This window comes from Parasteatoda tepidariorum, chromosome 6 (genome assembly GCF_043381705.1).
Source record: "Parasteatoda tepidariorum isolate YZ-2023 chromosome 6, CAS_Ptep_4.0, whole genome shotgun sequence".
NCBI classification, from domain to species: domain Eukaryota; kingdom Metazoa; phylum Arthropoda; class Arachnida; order Araneae; family Theridiidae; genus Parasteatoda; species Parasteatoda tepidariorum.
In genome coordinates, this window is record NC_092209.1 from 40,536,659 (window position 1) to 40,558,652 (window position 21,994).

General features: G+C 28.6%; 2 protein-coding genes across 2 annotated transcripts in view; both read right to left on the bottom strand.

Annotated features, from left to right (window-relative positions):
• LOC107446793 (homeobox protein DBX1-A) overlaps positions 1-13,589 on the bottom strand; it is a 92,260-nt gene extending 78,671 nt beyond the window's left edge. Inside the window, exon 1 of the mRNA XM_071182263.1 lies at positions 12,580-13,589. Within this exon, the coding sequence (XP_071038364.1) occupies positions 12,580-13,009 (430 nt within the window). The 5' untranslated portion in view covers positions 13,010-13,589. The remainder of the gene's footprint in view (positions 1-12,579) is intronic.
• A 6,778-nt stretch (positions 13,590-20,367) lies between these two features.
• LOC139425810 (octapeptide-repeat protein T2-like) lies at positions 20,368-20,895 on the bottom strand. The gene has a single exon (XM_071181771.1). It carries the CDS (start codon positions 20,893-20,895, stop codon positions 20,368-20,370), a length of 528 nt encoding a protein of 175 aa, XP_071037872.1.
• Positions 20,896-21,994: the final 1,099 nt, after the last annotated feature.

Below are 21,994 nucleotides of genomic sequence, written 5' to 3' on the forward strand. Positions count from 1 at the left end.
ATATATATATATATATTATTATTTACGTGTTAAATTTTTATTATTGTTGCGTGTTAAATTAGTTTGAGTAAAAGTTGAGCAATCAATTATTTAAAGGAGTCAAAATTTGATTTCAGTTTAAATTTTTTGCTATTCTCATTGGTATGTAATTTAATTCTCTAATTTAATGCTGCTAGCATAATTTGTGCCTTTGTAACACAGATTTAGTAGTTAGCTAAATCATGGTGAAATAAAATTTATTTATATGTATTACAAATTAGATACCACAATTAGTTTTATTTACTTATTAACAACTATTATTAATATAAATATATACATCAATTTTAAGGAAGTTGGCAGAATACGCTTCAAATTCTAAGGAAATAGAAATTTGATTCCTATTAATTGATTCCTATAATTTGATATTAGTTCCTATTCCTAATAATTTAAATATTAATACTTTTATGGTTGTTTGATTTTAGTATTAAATTTATTTATCTAATTTGATGTTAATAGCATAATTCATTAATATTGTTGTTGCTAAAAATGAGAAAATTAAAATTTTCTGAGAGCTTTATATATCATTGAGTTAAAGTTTGCTGCCGTATAAAAAAAAAAAGAGAGACATAATTGCTCTAAAAAATTTCATAAAATCATTAAATTACTACAATGATATGGTAATAATCTGAAAATAACTGATGATTAAAATTATTAGTTAGATATAGACACCATTTTAGAAAAAAGTTAAGAATAGAATTTTGTAATAAAATTGATTACTGTTTTCAGTATCCCTTTTTTTAAATTTTTATGCCGATTCCTAACAACGCTGTAAGATTCAAAATATATTGTAAAATAATTAATTATTGATCATTAATTATTGTCAAATAATTAATAGTTGACCTATTGTCTAATAATTAGTATTGATTAATTATTGAATTAATGGTTAATGAGTTATTGATAATTGATTATTGAAGTGAGCATAAATGTTTTTATAAAAAAACACGAAGGAGAAAAGTTTAAATAATATTCCTTTATATTTCACTCTTTCACTTCCAAAAAATGTTAAATTGGCTCACCATTTATTTATATCCCACAAAAAACATGTTAAAGCGCATATTTATATTTAATTTAATATGTTAAGATTAAATTGCGAAATAAAATAAATGTTGCTTCACGTAAAATTTTTTAATATATTTTAATTTAGTACTTGGTATAATGGACACCCGGTGGCTCCATTATACCAGAGTGGAGGTTTTATCCTTAGACCGGGCAAGTTTCACTTAGCTTTTCAACTCTTCATAATGTTTCATGTCTATGTTTATTATTTATGTAAACTAAAACTTAGGTATTGCTGACATTGGATTTTATCAGAAATTGTGTTTTTATGAACAATTAGAAAATAACTAAAAAATATTTTGAGATTTAACAGAGTTTATTATGTTACAATTACAGAGTTTGTAAAGCAATATTTTAATTAACAAAATATCTTGAGCAAATATAGTATATTTTAACCAAAAAATATTATAATCTCAAAGATTCAGGTCCATAAAATGAGCACCAAGCATGTTTGAGAACAAAATACTAGGGTTCCTAGTTCGACTGACTGTAATATCTGCCAGAGACAGTAGCGCGACAACCTCCATGGGCTGTCGCGTCACTAAGTTTAGAGTAATTTTGGTAAAACAAAAAATGTGATGCAATTTTTTGCCGAAATCAAAATATATCGTTAGTTACTACATTTCAAAATAAATAAGAATAAAACTTTTTATTGCCAGCATTTAAAAAATAAATAAGTCGAATTTTGATTTAATTAAGCAAAAATAAATGGTACGCCTCACCGAATTAATATATTCCGTAAGACCCTTATTATATGTCTGAAATATATGTTATAAAATTTTCTAAACACCATATTCAAAAATAAGATAATTGAGGTAATTTATCTTAGAAGATGAATTTTTAACGTACGGCGGCTTTTTCTGACAAGAAAAAATTTGAATTTTATAATGAATCATTAATTAAAAACTTCCTATAAATTACTTATTAAGCATTCGAGTCAATTTACCCTTTATAATTAAACGAGTTTATAATCATGGCATTAAATTTAAATAATTTATCAAGATTCATTTGCACCAAAAATAATAAACAACATACCGATAAATCATAATTTTTATAAATTACCGCACTTAAGCGATTAACATAGATCTTAATTTGAAAATTTCATAGATTAGTATTCCAAAATTACCCTTCAAAAAAATATTTTTTTAACAAAAAAAAGATGCGTATTAAATGATAAATATGCTCTTCATTTTCCTCTACTATTTTATATTCAATTTTCTTTTTTAATTCTTTTTCGAAAAAAAAAATAATTACAGGATAAGGTTTTATTGAAACATCAAAGAGTATCAAAAAAGAAAAAGCAATTTTTGTTTATAATCTTCACTAGGGTGTGATATAGCTTCATAAAAGAAGTCAACTGAAAAGCTATGTTCTGGTAGGGTCCGAATATTTTTTTTTCTCCCTATTTCCCTGTGACCGCAGGCCCATCGTTCAATTAAGCCGTCACCGATCTGAAAGCTGATGAATGTGGGCCCCGTGTCCCCCCCGGGTTACTTACGGTGCACCACCCCAAAGTGTCAGCCCTGTTTGCTCTTGCTTCTATTATCATTTAATTACGGGTTCAACTTGGATAGTTTCGAGGATACAACCGCCTGATGAAGATATCATGATCTTAATCAGTCGCTTTGTTCCTTTTTTTTTTTATTTCTTTTAAAAGATAATGATTTTTTTCGCCTCTAAAACTTCAAGTTCGTTGCAAACTACTTTTGAACAATCAATTTTTATTTTTTGATTCATATTTTAATGTTTCATTTTGCCAGGTTGGAAGGAAGTTCCGATTTTCGAAATTGGAGAGCTGCGCAATTGTTAAATTAGGAACCAGTTTGTTTATCAGGGATTCATGTCATGTTAACAGTTTTAATTCAATGACATGTTAACGTTTCTAATTTAATGATTCAATTGCATTTTGACAAGATTTTTGAGATCTAATTTCAAATAATCAGTTTCTCTTTTTTTGTCTTATATTTTCTAATTTTGTAAGGTTGTCAAGGAATTCCAGTTTTCAGATTTCAAAATACTGAGCAACAAAGTTGCAAATCAGAAATTAGTTTGTATCATTATTATTTTTTAACTTGTTATTATATCGCTATTATTATTGTTATTTGTTAAAAATATTGTTTATTAGCTTGTATTAGGAATCACGTGTTAAGGTTTCATTTCCAATCGTTCAATAATTCAATGGCATTTAAACAAGGTTTTGTGATCTAATTTTAAAAATTAAGTTTCTATTTTTTTACTTTGTATTTTCTGATTTTGTAAAGGAATTGCAATTTTCAAACTGCGAGTTACGGTGCAACAAAGTTGCAAATTAGAAATTAGCTTGTATCATTATTATGTTTCAACTTGTTATTATATTGTTATTATTATTGATACTTATTTCCATTATTATTTAGTATTGTTTATTAGCTTGTATTAGGAATCATATATTTACGTTTCAAATCCAGTTATTCAATAGTATTTAAACGAAGTTTTTGTGATCTAAATTAAATAATTAGTTTCTCTTTTCCGCTTTGTATTTTCTAAATCAGCTTTGAATATTTAAATTCTTTCGCTTTGTATATGTAAAGAATCTGTTTATATTTTTTTTCTTCGTATTTTCTGATTTTATGAGGTTGGTAAGGAATTGAAATTTTCAGGCTTCAAGTTACTGAACAAAATAATTGTAAGTTAGGAATCAGCTTGTATCATTATTATTTATTAGCTTGCTATTATTATTGTCATTTATTAGTAATATTTTTTATTGTCTTGTATTAGGAATGACATGTTAAGATTTCAGATCTGATGGTTTAATAATTCAATGGCATTTAAGCAAGGTTTTGTGATTCAATTTTAAAAATTTAATTTCTGTTTTTTGCTTTGTATTTTCTGATTTTGTAAAGGAATTGCAATTTTCAGACTTCGAGTTACTAAACAATACAGTTGTAAATAAGTAATTAGCATATATCAAGATCTCGTATCATATTTCTATTTTTAATTCAATTATATGTTAGCAAGCTAGCTTTTTTTATTTTGTAGGGGTGTAAACTAATTGAAACTTTCAAAATTAGATTATTTTCAGCTACACAATCCTTAAATTAGGAAATAGTTTGTATCAAGAATTCATATCAAGTTTTCATTTTGGACCCTATGACATTTTAACATGTTTATTACAATCCAATTTTGAATAATCAATTTGACTTTTTTTTCTTATTATTGAAAAAAAAATTGCATTTTCAGAGCTCAAGCTCGTAAGCTACATAATTAGAAAATTCTGAGTTATTTTTTGTTAAATATTCATATCAATTTACCATTTTCAGTTCACAAATTTGTTAATAAATTCACTGCGAATATTTTTCGAAGATTTGAAAATTCAATTTTGTAATTTTATGTTTAATCTTCGAAGGTTGTAAAGAAATTTCCATTTTCAGATTTCGAAGTTGAAGTTCTGAGTTCGTAAAAAGATTTTTACAAACGTTCTTACTTTAAAGAACTGATTCTGACTGCTGAAAATTAAACACGGCATGAAATAGGCACAATATATAAATTCGTTTTAGGAAATAACTGATAAATTTATTTACATAGACTACACCAATTCAAAATTTTAATCTAAAATTGCTTTTTTCTGTTAAAAATACTGTTCTACAAAATTTTTTAATGCTGAAAAACTGAAACGTTTTTTCTATTTTCAAGCGTTTTGTCAACGGTCTATATTGAAAATGTTAACTATTGTTCTATTGCCATATATAATCANTATATATATACATACATGTTGTTTTCAAAATGACCTTTGTTTTATTTACGATCCCTCACATGTACTATAAAAAGAGTTATATTGCATCAAGCAACCATAATGACAGAAAAGATTGCTTTCAAGCAATTATTGTGTAAAATTAGTTTAACTGTTGGCAACCTTGAGCTATTAGAATGAATAGATCCTGAATACATAATTCCTTTGCCAAAATATAAATCATGCTTTGACGATAAAGGGTTCAAGATGAATAGAAACACAAACTATTTTTACAAATGATAATAAATTTAAACTACTTTGTTTGAAAAGATTGGGTTAAGCAAACATAGGAATAGAATTTGCATAATAATTTCAAGAACAAAACAAACGAAATTTTCGAAAAATTATCAAATTTAATTAGTTCTTTAAAATATAAGGCTTAAGAGTGAGTTCATAAGGAATTAAAATCATTAAATAGTTTATAATTTTCCCATTTTGCAATTGATACGTTTTTTCTAATAAAAACAAATTTATAAAAAGATAACAGTAATAGTTTAACTTATATATTTGCGACAATATATCTATATATACACAGCGATTCAGTCGAAACCTTATTTTTTATAAAATTATTAGTAAAGAACTTAGTTTTTTTTCCTCAAAATTAAAGTTTTAAGCTCTTTTTTTGTTCCTAAATTGTTTAGACATGAAATTTTTAGTTTTCATAAAGTCAAAGTTTTATGATAAGAAATTTTTTTAAGAAAATTAGAAGCATACAGAAAACTTTTACCTTCTAAGTTTAGAAATAATAATAAAAAAATGCCTCGGATTTAATATCAAACTTGGCCATAAAACTTCACCTCATTAAAGCTTTAACCCACATAAAAAAGAGTGAGATTTTTTTAATACCACTTAAAACTTAAAACCATAAAGATGGAATTTTTAATCTCAATAATGTTAGCAATAACGTTAAATGTATGGAGCTGCTTCCCATGGACCATGCGATAAATAAATTAAACTTTCAATAAAATAAGTACTACAACAATCTCCTACTATCGCTTACCCTTGATAAATTGCTCCAAAACCAATAAAGCGCAACAAATTCCTCTTAAAATATGCCCGAATATATAGGCTGATTTAATTTTTTTCTCCACTTAAGCGAGTTTTTAAAAGCTAAATCAAAATTTTAATTACCCACTGGTAAGTCGCCTGGCAAATTGCCACTTCACAACAACGAAAGCAATAAGGAAAAAAATTAGCGGCTCAATTTCCGAAAACTTAAAAAAAGCTTTTGAAACTTATCGCCACTAACCGATCAATCACTACGCTTAAGGATATTGCTAAAATAAATCTTTTACACTAGTCCGAATGCTAGGACCCCTGTACATAAGCCCTCTCTAGCTCACATAACACAAAATAAGTGAAGTATGTTACACGTATGTGTTTATGTGTACTATTTTTTCAAAGTTTTGTTGTGTAATAAGGAAGTGTTGAAGTTCTTACTTAATCTTATTTGATGTATTGCCCATGAATGATGATGCATTGGCGATAGTCTATTTTGTGAGCATTTATTCTTCGATTGATTTTCCACGGAGTGAATTTTATTGCCTGCCAAGGTTGTGTTGTAGCATAATGAGGGATGGTTTTTAATTACCGAAGAGTGGCACTTACAAGATTGATTTTTCTTTTATTTAATAAACGGCTCATTAAGGTTTTGGGTAAAAGGAAGAAAAAAAGGTCCCGTAAATGTACCATTTAATTATAATTAAACGGACTTTTCGAAACTCTCTATATCTCAAATCGAATGGAGAAATTTTTTTTTGTGAAATTACAGTTTTTTTTTTTTTTGGTAATGACACTTCTAGAAACGAAAATATACGGTATTTAAACCGTTAATTTGGTGATTTTTCTGTTTATATGGTAACGGTTTACTGGAAATTCTGGTTTTCCGAATTACAGTTCTTATTATCTCACATTTAGTAATAAAAAAAAAGAAGAAAAAAAATGCGAAATTTAAATGAACAAGTGATATTTATGCCATGCTCAAAGGTTTCCAGAAAAAATCACCAAATTTTATCACATATTATAAAACCATGTTTTATTATTAATCTGACCGAAATCAAAGTGCTTCGGTAAAAATTACAGAGCTTTTTGATCTTCCCATAGAGCCAGAAGCATGGTAAATTTTATCATATCCTGGTTGCTTTGACCATGCAATTTTTCTTAGTGCGCATTGGCATTTTAAATAAAATTTAATACAACTGCTTAAAAATCAAAAGAAAAATAGTTTTATTAACAAGCTTTTTACAAAGAAAAAAAAATTAAAACTAAAACTAGGAATAAAAATTTGCCTAAAACCGTTAAAAGTGTAAATCTTTACTTGATTTGTTTTATTAAGTTTATTTATTATTTGTTTTGGTTTAAATAAAGATGGAGCACTGATAAAAATAAATTATTTATATGTTTTATATTATATGTTTTACATTATTTGTTCTGGTATAAATAAAGATGGAGCACTGATGGAACACTGATTATTATTTATGATAACCTTATCAAATAATGAATCTCTCTAGCATTTTCAGTTCATAGTAGAAAAAATATTTAAAATTGAGTATTTAGTAGAAAATAAGTGCTTAAAATTTAAAGAAAAAATTAATTCTCAACTTTACTAAGTTTATAATTTATTGAAAAAAATAATTATAATTATTTTTATTTCTAACATAATTTAAGTTTTGTAGGACACCTTTTTTTCAAAAATCAGTAAAATATTGATAGTAAGACTGAAAGTTCGTGTTTTTATTCTAAGGTTAATTAGAGCATTGAACGACTGAGCTGTTAAGTTTCGGAAAACGATGTCAAAGTTAATTAATATAAGCTTTCTTTTATCAAAAAATAAGTGAAATTTTATCTTTTAGCTAAAAAAAAGAATAGAAAAGTCAATAACGTGAAGCATTTCTGAAATAGTAGTTTTGATAGTGAATTTATATCACTAGGAATAATGTATAGCAATTATGTATGTATTTTTCTCCGAATAAATTCGATTTTATTTGTCACCGATTTTTGTCTTTTTGTTTATTTTACACAAAAATAAATTAACAGCGAAAAAAAAATAAAGCGAGAGGATTGTTGTGACAAATAAATTTACGAAGCACTATGTTTACTATTCAAAATTGTATTTTCCTTCAAATGATTTTTTTTTATTATCCTTTTGGTTTCCGCGATTCTAAAACAATCGCTTTAAAAAGTTTTGCTGTGAGAATTGCGTATACTTTAACATAGAAAATTTCTTATATGAACTCAAATTAAATTTTTTGCTCAATTTCATTGTTTTATTTTATTATTTTTTGTTTTGTTACTGTAAAATGAAGGAGAAAAATAATTTTTTAAAATGAGAGTTATGGTTCTTTCAGTAAACTAAATTCTCAAATACTATTATAAGGAATTGTATTTTTTCCCAAAGAATATTGATTTGATTATTTTTCCAGCTACTTTATAATAAATTTTGAAAATAAAAAAAATTATCACAAGAAGTATGATCATATTAACACATAAAGTTATTAAACGCTATAAGGAATTCGAAATATTAGTTTCATTAAAATTTGTATTCAAAATTTAAATAGACTTGTTTCCGAAGGTCTTGGTTCATTTGTAGCTTTCCTAAGATTTTATAAAAAGTAATTTTGAAAATATCTAATCTTTAATGATTACTTTTGCTCTTAATAAAATAATCTAATGTTAACAATTGTATTTTTTTTCTTTTTTTGATATGGGAAAAATTTAACTCTAAATGATAGTTAATTTTTTTTTAAAAAAATATGGTAACTGTTTATATAATTATTTGACTTGCATAATATTTAAATATTCTCGAATAATCAAAGCTTTAAAAATAAAAATTAAATTATGCTTTGCACATTTGACGGATATACAATAAAATCATTACATGAAGAGTAATTTTGTTGCCGAAGCTCAGTTTGATTTGGTTGAGTTTTTGATACGAAAAGATGCTTTCCTGTTTTAAATTCAGTTATTTAGTATTTTGTTCGTTATATATTGCATAGTATTAATGAATATGCATATTATTTTGCGTAATACTCAGCTTAATTGACATTTTTTAAGGTCGATAAAGAGAAAAAAAGCCACATGCATTTAAATAAAATGATACATTTTCTTTAAAAAAATATTATGATAAGAGAAAGCATTGAGGACAATGATAAAAGAAAAAAAAATAAATAAATAAAAAGAAAAAGAAATAAATAAAAAAAACTAAAAATTTTTTTACAGTAATAAAAGAATGTATTGAGTTATTATAAGTTCAACTTCAACTTTCAGTAAATAATTAAAGACATTGTTATCACAATAAGACAATTTTATTATTTGTCTCTACATAGTTTTTGTTTCTGTTTAATTCAATATTGATTATTTTATTTTCATCGTTAAATAAAAACTGACATATAATGTTAATCGTTAATGTTATCTCTTAAAGTAAAGTCTCTTAAAAAAATTTATATAATTTAAATTTTTTTTTTAAAAAAAAAAGTGTATTTCTACAAATTTAAATTTTAACCAACATTAATTTCTTTTTCTTTTGTAATAAATAATTGCGAAAACAGCTACATTCTTGAATGTTAACTTTCCAGTTAGTAAGTTAAAATAGATCAAACAGCATAAAAAAGTAGCTCTTTTTAATTCATCAGTTTTCCAAAATCTCAAAAACAATTTTTTTCCCCTTCCTTTCAAACGGAATCAGAATTCTAACTAAATATTGCAGCTAATATTTTATAAATTTAGTACCATTTTGAGTGAAGGGTTTTACGTACTCTTTCACATTTTGGGGAAAAAACGTCTTATTTTTCTAATTTTAATATTTTTTATGATGCTAATATAAATGCGTTAAAGTACTCTTCCTTATGTTACACTATTGTTTCAAATTTTAAAATGAAAGTGCTCAATCACTTCAGAAGTTATTGCCAAAATAAAGTGGCATCTCGTTGCCACTGTGATAGAATTGAAGATAAATCTTTTCAATATAATTGATAAGTTGTCTTCAATCCAAACTAATGTATAGCTTTATTTAAATAAAAAAAAGTTTTATCTTTTATACTTTAAATATAATAGTTTTTTCTCAATAAACACATTATGGTACACGTAAATTAAGTATGTACTATAAGAAATATACGTAGAATTTCATTTAAGATATTATTCATACGTTATGTTCTTTTGATGTGGGAGAAATATTTCTTAATTACTTGAAAACATTTTATGATGTGTATACCAAACTATTTTCAAGAATAGAAGCTGAAAATCTATCAAAAACTATACTAAAGTGTTGCTATTTTAAACAAAACTTATCCAATTTAATGGACGAATTTTGCTTAATAAAATAGTAATATAAAAGCAAATGAAAGTACTTAATGAAATTAATTTGATTCAATAAAAAATAATTACTGATAATATTTTTAAAAAACCTATTTGACTTTTAAACTCTCGTTTTAAATCTGTATTCTAAAGATGTTAAAGTATCCATTTGAACTTTTTAGCTCTCTTCGTTTTACGCATGCATTTATAAGTACCATAAGCGTAATACTTTTTCGCACTCTTAAAGGTATTACGCGTATGGTACTTATAAATGTAGAAGTTTAAATCAGCATCCTTATGGATTACGATATAAGGGCAGCAAGATTTTTGAATATCTTTATGAGCAAGTGTATTAGTGTAGAAACATTAAGGAACAATTTATGTAAAAGTGTGGCTGTTTCAAGTAACATCCTTATGAGTTAATGTACAAGTGTGGCTATTTCAATAAACATTCTTATGAGTTAGATTAAAAAGTGTGGTTGTTTTAGTGAACATCCTTATGAGTTAGTATAAGAGTGTGCCTGTTTTGAGAAAAACATCCTGATGAGTTAGTGTATAAAGTTAATGAACATTCTATGAATCGCTGTTTAAGTGTAGTAAGGTTTATAATTAGCATTATTAGCGGTGCGAGGATTGATTAGCATTTAGCAGTGCAGTGCATAATACTTTCTGAAATTTTCAAATAAGAAATAAAAATTTTATCAAATTGTAACATATTTTATTAAAATGTGTTATTGTTTAAAACACATAGTTTGAGGCTTTTCTAAAACTTTTTTTTTAATTTTTAATAAAGTATTTTGTATTATATATTAAAAGAAAATGGTTTTCATTTTTTTCATGTAGGAATAATTTACTTTCATTCTTTTCTAATTTTATAGTTAGTTATAGTTAAAATTCAAATTTGTAAAGAAAATAATAAATTTGAAAAATGTAATAAATAAAACCGAAAAAGCTAGTTGTTGAAACAAATTTTAAAAATTTTTACGAGTTTGCTTTCATAATAATATATATTATTACAAAATACGCAAAAAAAAAAAAAAAATACCTTCATCATCTTTTAGTATGAGTTTTTACAGTTTTTAATGAATATGCTGTAGCTTCCAAAAAGTATGGAATTTCTCTTAAATAAATTTCTCTTTTTTATTTATCAGGAATCTTAATATTATGAAGCATTGTAGAGAGTATGAAAATTATGATTTTGAAATACCAAAAAGAAAAAAGAAGAAGAAAGAAGGAAAGAAATTAAAATCTTGGAATTCTTATTTATGACACATTATTTAAAATATCAAAACTAACAAAATGGTTTTAAAAAATTTTGTTTAACATGCTTTAATTTTTCAGATTTTTTTTCACCGTGAAAATTTACATTAAAATTTTATGTGAATTTTACGGTGAAAAGTACTTGCCTCCCGAGTGCAAGTACCGGAGTTTTTTTTACAGTGCATCAGAGCTTTTAAGATCTTTATAGTTACAGACCGAGTTGTTGCAGCAGGCTTAAAGTATTAAACATAATAGGCTAGATAGGACATGGTATATATAAAAAAACTTTAATTGCAGCTTATTATTCTCAAAACTACTAATTTTATCCGCAACTTCAAAGAGTAAAATCAGGCGTGATTATAGCAAAGTTGATGTATTCAACAAAATACGAAAAAAATAATAATAATAATTTTTTATTTTATTTAAAGAATAAAGAGAATCTATTTTTTTTCTTTTTTATCTGGTACATTTTGTTTTCAAATCTATGAGTTTCGATTTCTAAACAGAAAAAAATAAATAAAATTACTATGTTATGATACAGACATTGATGATAAAAAAATAAAGTAAAAAATAAACTTTAATTTCGGTAATAAAACCAAAATATACGATATTTAAACCATTTATTTAGTAATTTCTGTTCACATGGTAACGGTTGACCGGTAATTCTGATTTTCAAAATTATAGTTCTTATTACCATACATACTAAGAAAAACTTTTTTCTGAACAGTAAATTCTATCGAATAAATAGCTTTTATGTCATACTCTAAGATATCACGATAACATTAACGAATTGTACCTCATTTACCAAATTTTAACACAGAATATGAAACATTCTTTCATTATTAATTTTTCTAAAATTATCACCAAAGCGCTTCGGTAAAATTTACCTTGCTTTTGGTGTTCCCATTTAGCAATAAATTCAGTACATTTCACCATATTTGGGCAGTTTTTACCACACTCTTTTGTAGTTTTAATCAAATATCAAGAAAATCAAAAGATACTTAAATTATTCCTGATGATTCCCTTAGAAGCTTAAACAGTTGGTGTTTTGAGTTATTTGAATTGGTGAGTTTAATAATATAAGAAATAATTAAGTTAACTTCACCGACTGTTTTAAACAAGACTTTTTTTTGAAAAATTTCTATGAGTCATCAAAAAGTACTTACCAGAAACAGAAATCACATTTTTTGCCGTCAGTTTTTCCTTCGATTCAGCCGCTAGAATTGCGCTCACACCAAATTTGAGGTAGGGTGTTCCCGGACTCGCACCCGGAGATCCACCGTTCTGACACCTACCACTTACAGTCTTGTTTGCTCCCGTGGGGGAGCACCCCGAGCACGTGGTACACGCCGTACAACCTCCGACCTGTTCAGGACATGCAGACACTGCAATAGGTCTTGCAAGAAAAGGACTACCACTAGCAACAGCAGCAGCAACAGCTGCTCTGTCTCTGAGTATATTGTCCACAAGAAAAGAGCTACTAACTGGAGGACTGGATGCTGGGGACAGCGGGCTGGACATCAGACCCCCTGCAGGCATTGGACAACGTAGGAGAGGTGAATAAACCGATGTTTGAGCCAGTAAATTTGGATACATAATACCGTTTCAATTTTATAAATAGTTCTAAGTCAATGTTATTTGATCTCTGATTAAATTTGAGATCATTTTCATTTCAGTTTGATTTACCAATGCTTACTTTGAATAAAAATTTCCCAGCAAGTTTGGCTTATTGATGCAAAAAAATTTAAATCGTCAATTTCACAAGATCTAGATCGTTTGAAAAAGAATCATATAAGTCATTGTACACGGCAATCGAAAAAAGTTTTTCGTTTTCAGTTCGTAAATGTATTAGGCTTAACGATAAAATATTCTTTTTTTGTTTCTTTGCACAACGTTGCAAATTTAATATTAAATTCTTCAAATCCAGTTAACTTGTTAAATTTAAATAAATTTCAAATTATTTTAATGTTTAATATAGCAAAATCATAAATCACGTGCCTAATATAAAAGTCCACTTCTAATAATCCACTGCCGGCGAACCAGAACGATTAAGGTTAACCGAATGTTCTTGTCAAATCATTCCCTTCAGTCCATGAATTATACACAGCGAGACCGAATGTTTCCGTAATGTGCTAACACGGGCTGTGCCAACTCTGTGAATAAAGTGGGAAGAGCCAAATACATACACCCTGCACCACGGACCACATGAATGTAAAGCCCAGGACCTCCAAACAAGACGCTGATTGGACGAGAAGTGTGCTTATCAAGTGAAGAGTCCGCCTCTTTAGTGTCACGTGGCAGATATCACGTGATCACGCCCTCTCGAATCACCTGTTGAGAGAGAGTTTTGTTGGGTCTTACAGCTATTTTGCAGTTTTTCATTCGATGGTTTTAAAAGGGTTCATAGAATTCTTTACATGAAAATATTAGAAACTCTGAAAAATATATTTGCGTTTACCTGGAACTTAATTATTTTCTTTATTCTCTCGTTTACTTATTTATCAGGTTTTTTAAAGTAAGTTTTGAGAGTATTTTTTGCTTGTTATGAGTTTCTTTTTCAGAATGATACGATTTGGAAATGATTAAGATATCTTCTGAATAATTCTGTGCGAAAAATAAAAATAGGAGATATAATTTTCTCAGATTCTTATGAAATGAAATATGATGTATCGGCAATGAAGGACCTTCCACAAATCCTATCACGTTTTTTTTCTTTCAATGTTGAGCCCCCTCCCCCCTAACTTCTTCTCATATGTATACATAAACATACACTAACAGTTCAGAAGAAAAAAAAAAGTTACATATCATACATCAAATATTTCTTCAAACTTTAAAACTATGTGGTTAATCACGATAATTCTGCCCTGCATTAAAAAAAATCAACGTAAGCGACAAAAAATTCAAAATGGAGATTTTTTATATATTTGACATTTTTGCATAACAGGCAACATATTACGATTTTTTCTTCAAAAAAAATTTTTTTTATCAGTTTTTTTGATATTCTTTTTCAGTGTTCATGGAATTCAATTGTACGGCAGTAGTATACTTATTTTAAACAAAAAAAGTTCAAAAAATAAAAAAATAACTAATTAAAGACATTTAATCTGCCAGTTTTAAATGTTTTAATTTTAACCAATATGTGTGCTGTGGCATACATTTTGGTACCCCTTGTTCCAAGTAGTCTTAATTTTAAGAAACCTCTCCTCTTAGAGTGACACACACAGCCCCTTTCGTAAACAAACTTGTGAAAGATCATGATATGATTGACATTTTAAAGTCATAAGCAAATCTTTTTGATATTGAAGTAGATAGTTGCACGTAGTGCGATTAATATATTTTTTTTAAGTATGAAATATTGCTTGTTCTGTAAAATTAGTTCTGTATAAAACAATATGTAAATATTTTTTTGAAAAACTTTTTTTTTTAAAATATAAAGAAAGTAATATAAGTCAGTAAACATGATTTTTAAGAAAAATATTAAATAAAAATGAATTACTTGATATTTATGTGATTGTAAGAAGACGTAAAAAATAAATCTTATTTTCATGAAAATAATATATTTTTAAGGAAACATTTTACACTTTTTGAATTACTTATGTTTCGTTTATTCAGACAACGTACACCAACTACACTGTAAAAAATTTCAGATCAAATTATAGTTAAAAATACGAGCAAACACAGTGTCAGTACTTTTTTTGACAGTCAAATCCATTTTTACCAGAACATGCTTCGGAATTGATATACAGTAATTTTTACAGTAATAAAATTACTGAATTACTTTAATTTCGTAAATATTATAGTAAAAATTGTGGTATAATATTTTACGGTAAAAACGGATTTTACGGATGATGCACCCAACGTGCTGGTTCTTTATGCCGTAATTTGATCCGGAATTTTTTACAGTGTACAAGAAAAATACGTCTTACATTAAACTTTTTTTTGATCTCCGAAACATACTAGTTTTTATCATTTTTTTTTATCACCGACAGTTTCAGTGATTAATCTGCTGCTAATAAAAAATTTGATCGCAGTACGAACGGGTTTTCGAAGGCACTGTTGTCACATTAGACAACGCTTTTGCTAATTATGTGCAGTAAATTTGTAACTGCTGTAAGTTTGCAACAGTTATTTATGTAAGTTTTCAACAGTTAGGGCAAGTTTAGCTTATCTTTAGCCATTATTCTCTATGTAAATTTTGAAAATTGCCAAAAAGTGATAAGTCACAATCAAAGACAAAAAAGTCACCGAAAAGCATTCGCGATCTAATTTTGAAATATTTAAGAAGTTATTCGAACTTTTTAATACTAAAAGCATTATCTAGGTTCTTCAAAATTTGTTAAAATTGAGAAGAAATCTCGCCAAAATAATTGTTTCGAAAAGCAATTCATAACAATAAGTTCATGTAAAATTGTAACTTTTTATATAGATCTGATTGCAAAAGTCTAAAGCCTTTTAAAGGAAATTTAAATATCTTTTATGTAAATTTAAAATAATTAATTAAAGAGATAATAAGCCGACTAGCACTTACTTACTTACTTACTTATCCTCTACGTGCCTTTGGGTACTTAAGGCCTCTGGCATATCCCTCCAACGCCTCCTGTCTCTAGCAATAGATCTTGCTTCCTCCCAGTCAGATATTCCACATTCTTTTAATTCGCCCCAAAACATGCTCTGGATGGTAACTCTGGGTCTTCCTCTTGTTCTTTTAGCATCAGGGACCCATGTAAGCGCAACAGATGTAATTTTTTCTTTGGGCATTCTAAGGATATGCCCGAGCCAGCTCCATTTTCGTTTTTTAATTTCATCTTCTATTGTTTTTATTTTAGCTTTCTTTAATAGATTCTGATTTGATACTTTGTATGGCCAGAAAATTTTAAAAATAAATCTTAAACATTTGTTTTGAAAGGTTTCTAATTTTTGTATTTCGATCTTAGTCTGTTTCCAGGTTTCTGCGCCATATAATAGTACTGCTCTAACAATAGCTTTTTAAGCAACTATTTTTGTCTTTATTTCAATATTTGACTCTCTCCAAAATTTATGTAATAGACCAAAATTATATAATAGACCGACTAACACTCGTCTAAGTATAATTAACAATACTTATAGTCCTCGTTTCTCGTAATATTTTATTTATTTTTTAAAAACTGAATTTTGTGTTTCGGTTGTTTAACTAGGACGTTAGATAATGAGAGCTGACTCTAACACTGGAGATGCTTTAATTTATTATTTTACTTTTGTGTTGAAAAAAGTTATTAAAATTACTTACAGCAACGAAATTAAACTCAAGCAATAGTGAACAAGCTGTTAAACTACACTTTTGAGCGTTAATAGAAATACTCGGAACGAGCTTGAAAGTATTTTTCAGTTGATTATGTCGAAATTCTGTTAAAAAAAATAACTGAATAAATACTACAAATTCAATCTAAAGTAATGATGTAGAAGCTGAGGAATTATTTACAGTGAAACAATCCGAACTAATTTTGAAATTATCATTATTATTATTCATTCCGCCATTTTGGTGAAAAAATTAATAGAAATAAATCGTGAAACGAAGTTAAACTAAATAATTGATGTACAAGCTGTTAAATTTCTAATAATTTGTTAATAGTTGCATATGTTATCAAACATGCCATTTTTAAGTGTTTCAAATAAATAAAGAAAGAAATATAATTTTTAGAAAAAATATAAAAGTTGCTTAAAAAAATGGAATAAAATGCTTCGTCCAATTTTTTTTTTAAATATTCATGTCCGTTTTCTTAAACACGTCTTTCGAATTTTTTCTATTTTCGTAAACACGCATCATGAGCTGCGTCCATTTCAATAAACATGCACTTAGTGCTGGATCCATTTTCCTGAACACGCATTACAAGCTGCGTATATTGTTAAAAACATCTATTTTGTGCTCATTTTCGTAAACAGGCATTTTGAGTTGGGTTTAGATTTAAAAGCTCACTAACGATGAGCTCTTTTTAGCACGTGCTGCCTGTAGTTCTGTGCGGTGCAATAAGAAACATCGAAGGAAAACTTGTGTTACAGATTTTTTCGCTTTGTTGATGATCAATAGAAGGTTCTAATTTCCTTACAATACACTTCTCTTTTTTGAACCTCGATGGCCCAGGGAATGGAGCGTTCGCCTTCCAATGAGGCGAACCGGGTTCGAATCCCAGTCGATACGAATTCCGCATCCGGCTTGCATCGACCACAGTGCTGACGTGAAATATCCTGAGTGGTAGACGGATCATGGGTTACAGTCCCCTTGCCGTCAGGCTAACCGTGAGAGGTTCTTGTGGTCTTCCTCTCCATGTAGCGCGAATGCGGGTTAGCTCCATCAAAAAGTCCTCCATGGAGGCAAATTTCTCCCAATACTCGATCCAGGAGTTCCCTTGTCTTCTGGATTGGATTCAAAACTACAAGGCTACGGAGTTGAGCAAAAAGTAGTCGTAAACCCAAAATTGGGTCGGCTGTTCAATGACGGTTATAAAAGTATAGAACAAATTAATACTTTGTCAATGAATATCAAACTACATCGTAATACTGCTAAGAAATATTTAGTAAAATTTAATAAAATGAAATAATTATGGAAGTAATATTTTGTCGATGAATATCAAACTATATCTTAATAAAGTAAAGAAATATTTAGTAAAATTTACTAAAAGGAAATAATTATCGAATAATACTTTGCAAATGAATATCAAACTATATCATAATACTGTGAATAAAGATTTAGTAAAATGTACTAAAATGAAATAGTTATAGAATACTTTATCAATGAATATCAAACTATATCATAATAAGGTAAAGAAATATTTAGTAAAATTTATTAAAATAAAATAAACAAAAGTAATAATACTTTGTCAATGAATATTGATTTCTCAATTTAAATGATAAGGCAATGCAAAAAGAGACACACTATTGAAAAAGAAGAAAAAAAATCGACGTAATTATTTGCCTTTTATATCTTAATCCGTCGAGGCGTCTTTGAATTATAGAAAACAGAGCACATAAAAAGTGCCCTCTTTCCGTATCGAAAACCAATATGAGACTTCGTCAACCGTACAAACCGTACAAGGGGCCCAATAATAGAAGAAAGCTGCCCCCAGCAGGCTTTATTTGCACCAACGGTCTTTTGTACCCGTGGCTGCAGGAAAAAAAAGGAAGATGTGAAATAAAATGGGACTATTTTGCCTCGACCATATCGTATGGATTATATATATCCTTAACTCCATCGTTACTTAGTGATGCGGCAAAACGTTTTCTGAGGGGGCGGGAAACAAAATGGCAGAGCTGAGGGTGTAATGCCACCCTGTAGGGGGCGGGAGAATGGGATTTTTGGAAGACAATCTCTGCACGTGCGGGTGATCGCCTATAAGGCTTGTAGTCTTCCTATTTTGGCACTTCTGGAATTTGTTTACCTGCAGATTTTGTTTAGAATTTATGTGTGGATGTGTAGCTTTGGATAGAGGGAAATGAATAGGATTGTATTTTTTTTGGAGATTGCTATCTGAAGATGTTTCGATCCAGGTGTATTTAAAAAAAATAGAGATCGAGGTTTCTTGATGGAGAAGAATGAAAAGCGTTTTCTACGCCAAGATGGCAATTTCTGGAAATGTTGTAAGCTGGATTAAATGGTAGAAGGAAAAAGGAACCTATTTAGAATAAAATTACAGCTTGGATTCAATTTTGATAGCATATTATGTTTGAGATTTGCAATTCTGTTGGGAGATGTTTTGCTATAAACTGTGGAGAAAAAATTGTAAGCGTTTAAGCCCGATCAATAGTGAAACTTACATTTAGTTTAAATGACAAAAAAATGTTTTAGAATAATGTAAATTTTTCGATGCAAAAAATTTCTACTTTTAATCTTTAAAAGAAAAATTATTAACTATATTAAGGTTGCGGAAAATTTGAACGATTTTATGTCTCAATACGCTTTAAAATTTATAGCTTTGTGTTATTTTCATCCTTTGTCGATCAAAAGTATCCGTTTTACCAAAATTTAAAGTATTCTCGCAACACCCTGCTTTGATTAAGGAGGGTCATGGAGGTTAAGGCTCCAAATTTCGTGATCAACGGCGTAATTGTGGCAATACACACAGGTCGGCTTTATTTCGCAATATTGCCGCAATCAATATCCACCGATCTGATGCTGGTTGGCTTCAAGCGTCACCGAAGATCGAACCTCAGTCCTATAATTTTTTTTAATTTTTAAAATATCAAAATCCATCTAAGTTATGGCACGATTACTTTCCTACAACGTAATCCTGAATAATCCTGTTATAATTTTTTATTTTTGAATTTTGATATTCATTTGAAACTTTACTATTTAGTTACATTCACGAATTACTTTACTTAGTTTATTCTCTATTTAAAATTCAAATTAATAATACAGGCAAAGCAGAATTTGTCACGAAGTCATTTTTCCAGCCAAAAGAGGTACTCAGGCACATCAGTGAGGTTTCTATCATTTGACTTTTTTTTCTGGCAATTCCTATTTATTGACTTATTCCAAAACTATGCATTATTTGATTTCCAATCAAAATGACCTTCTTTTTAATGGACTTAAGAGTTTTTAAGAAATTATTAATGAAAGTGATGATAATTGAATGGCTCGCCATGACACAGGGTTGGGGGTTAGATTTTTTGTGTTGTAAGGCAAACCTTATTCGAATACCAACAGGACTTATTCCTTTGAATATTGCTTCCAACTCGCATTAACCACAGAGATAACAAAACATGTCTCCTACAGTTGGTAGATTACTGTCTCCTTTGCTCTTTAATGCTATTTGTGAAAAATTTTCGTGGTTTTTCTTAACCCGTAAAGTAATTGTTTATAACTTTTACTCAAAAATTCATTCTTGAGAACAATTTTGTTCTAATACTTGAATTATAAATCCGTTGATATTCAGTATTTTTTTCAAAATTGCATTTTTGCTATACATAAAATTTTTTCACTTTTATAGTGTGTCTATGGAAAGAACTCCCTCACTAGAAGGTTTAAGGTGGTCTATTGCTATGGAAACAAGAAATACACATTTCAAAGAGGGAGCTTTTATTTCTCCTGATTCCCTCCTCTCTGTCTCTCTCCCTCTGATTCCCTCTCTCTCCCCTAATTCCCCTTCTATCTCCCTGACTCCCTCTCTCTCTTTTTTGACTCCCTCTCTCTCTTTAGACTCCATCTCTCTCCTTTGACTCCCTCTCTCTCTTTTTTGACTCCCCCTCTCTCTCCTTTGACTCCCTCTCTCTCTCTCTTCCTTGACTCCCTCGCTCTCTCTTTTGACTCCCTCTCTCTCTCCTTTGACTCTCTCTCTCTTCTGACTCCCTCTCTCTCCTTTGACTCCCTCTCTCTCCTTTGACTCCCTCTCTCTCCTTTGACTCTCTCTCTCTCTCCTTTGACTCCCTCTCTCTCTTCTTTGACTCCCTCTCTCTCTCCTTTGACTCCCTCTCTCTCTCCTTTGACTCCCCCCTCTCTCTCTCTCACTCATCCGAGTCAAAACCTATCTTAAATATTGACCCAATACCCGTACTTGAAATAGTTAATTGAATCTCGTTAAATCTCGTAACCATGGTCACCGCCTCTGATCCAGATGAATGGGGAAGGGAGTTCTTTCCATAGACGGACAATATAATAATAGGCTTCTCAAAACCAATGGTGAAATAAAATTAAATTGGGTGGTAGTATACTAAGTGTTTATAATTTTTAAAAATTTTTTTTTAACATTACTTCGATAAATTTGATTCTGTCAAGCTAAGAATTTTATTATGGCATTATAGTTAGGAGATTTTCCTTTTAAAATATAAAATTTTAAAAAAATTCAAAATTTTCAGGTGTGAAGTTTGGAAGGTCAAATCATAAATGGAAAACCTTCAGAATATTTTAGTTTATTCAATTATACTATTTTGAATTATGTGATGCAACTATATAATATGATTTTATTTTATTCAATTATATGAATCGTTAGAATCCCAGCAACCGATAATAGACAATCGCTAAGACATTATTTTCTTATCTTTTTGATCAAAAAATTTCAAGAGTTTCATCTAATCACATTCTTTTTCCTCACAGGCCACTTCAATTCCGAAGAGGAAAAGAGAAAAAATAAAAAAAGTAAATAAATTAAAATTCTACCCTTCATTCTAAAATCAGAATACTGACAGCCAACCCTTTTATTTAAAACCCCCTTCGTTCCTTCTCATACCTTCCACCTGTGCTTGGAAGCCGAAGCACAAGAAAATAAGAAAGAAAATAGAACCCTTTTTCACATTTCGAATTCTCATTTTGTTCTATATTCCACACTCCCCTCCTCTGGCTCTAACCCTTTATTTATATTGCTAGATAAATTTTTCCTCCATACCCATTTTGATCCAATCATCATATTTATCGATTTGCAATGGAAAACAATTTTTCCCTCTCACACTTCCTTGTTGTTGATGTGTGAAGCCTCTCTTCCCTTCATTTTTCCCTATGCATCTTCTTCCAATCAGTCCGTATTTATTTATTATTTTTCCCTTTTTTCCTCCCTACCCTTGGTGTCGTTTGAGTTTTCATTTCGTATTCCTGCTTTTTAAATGATGGCAGGAAAG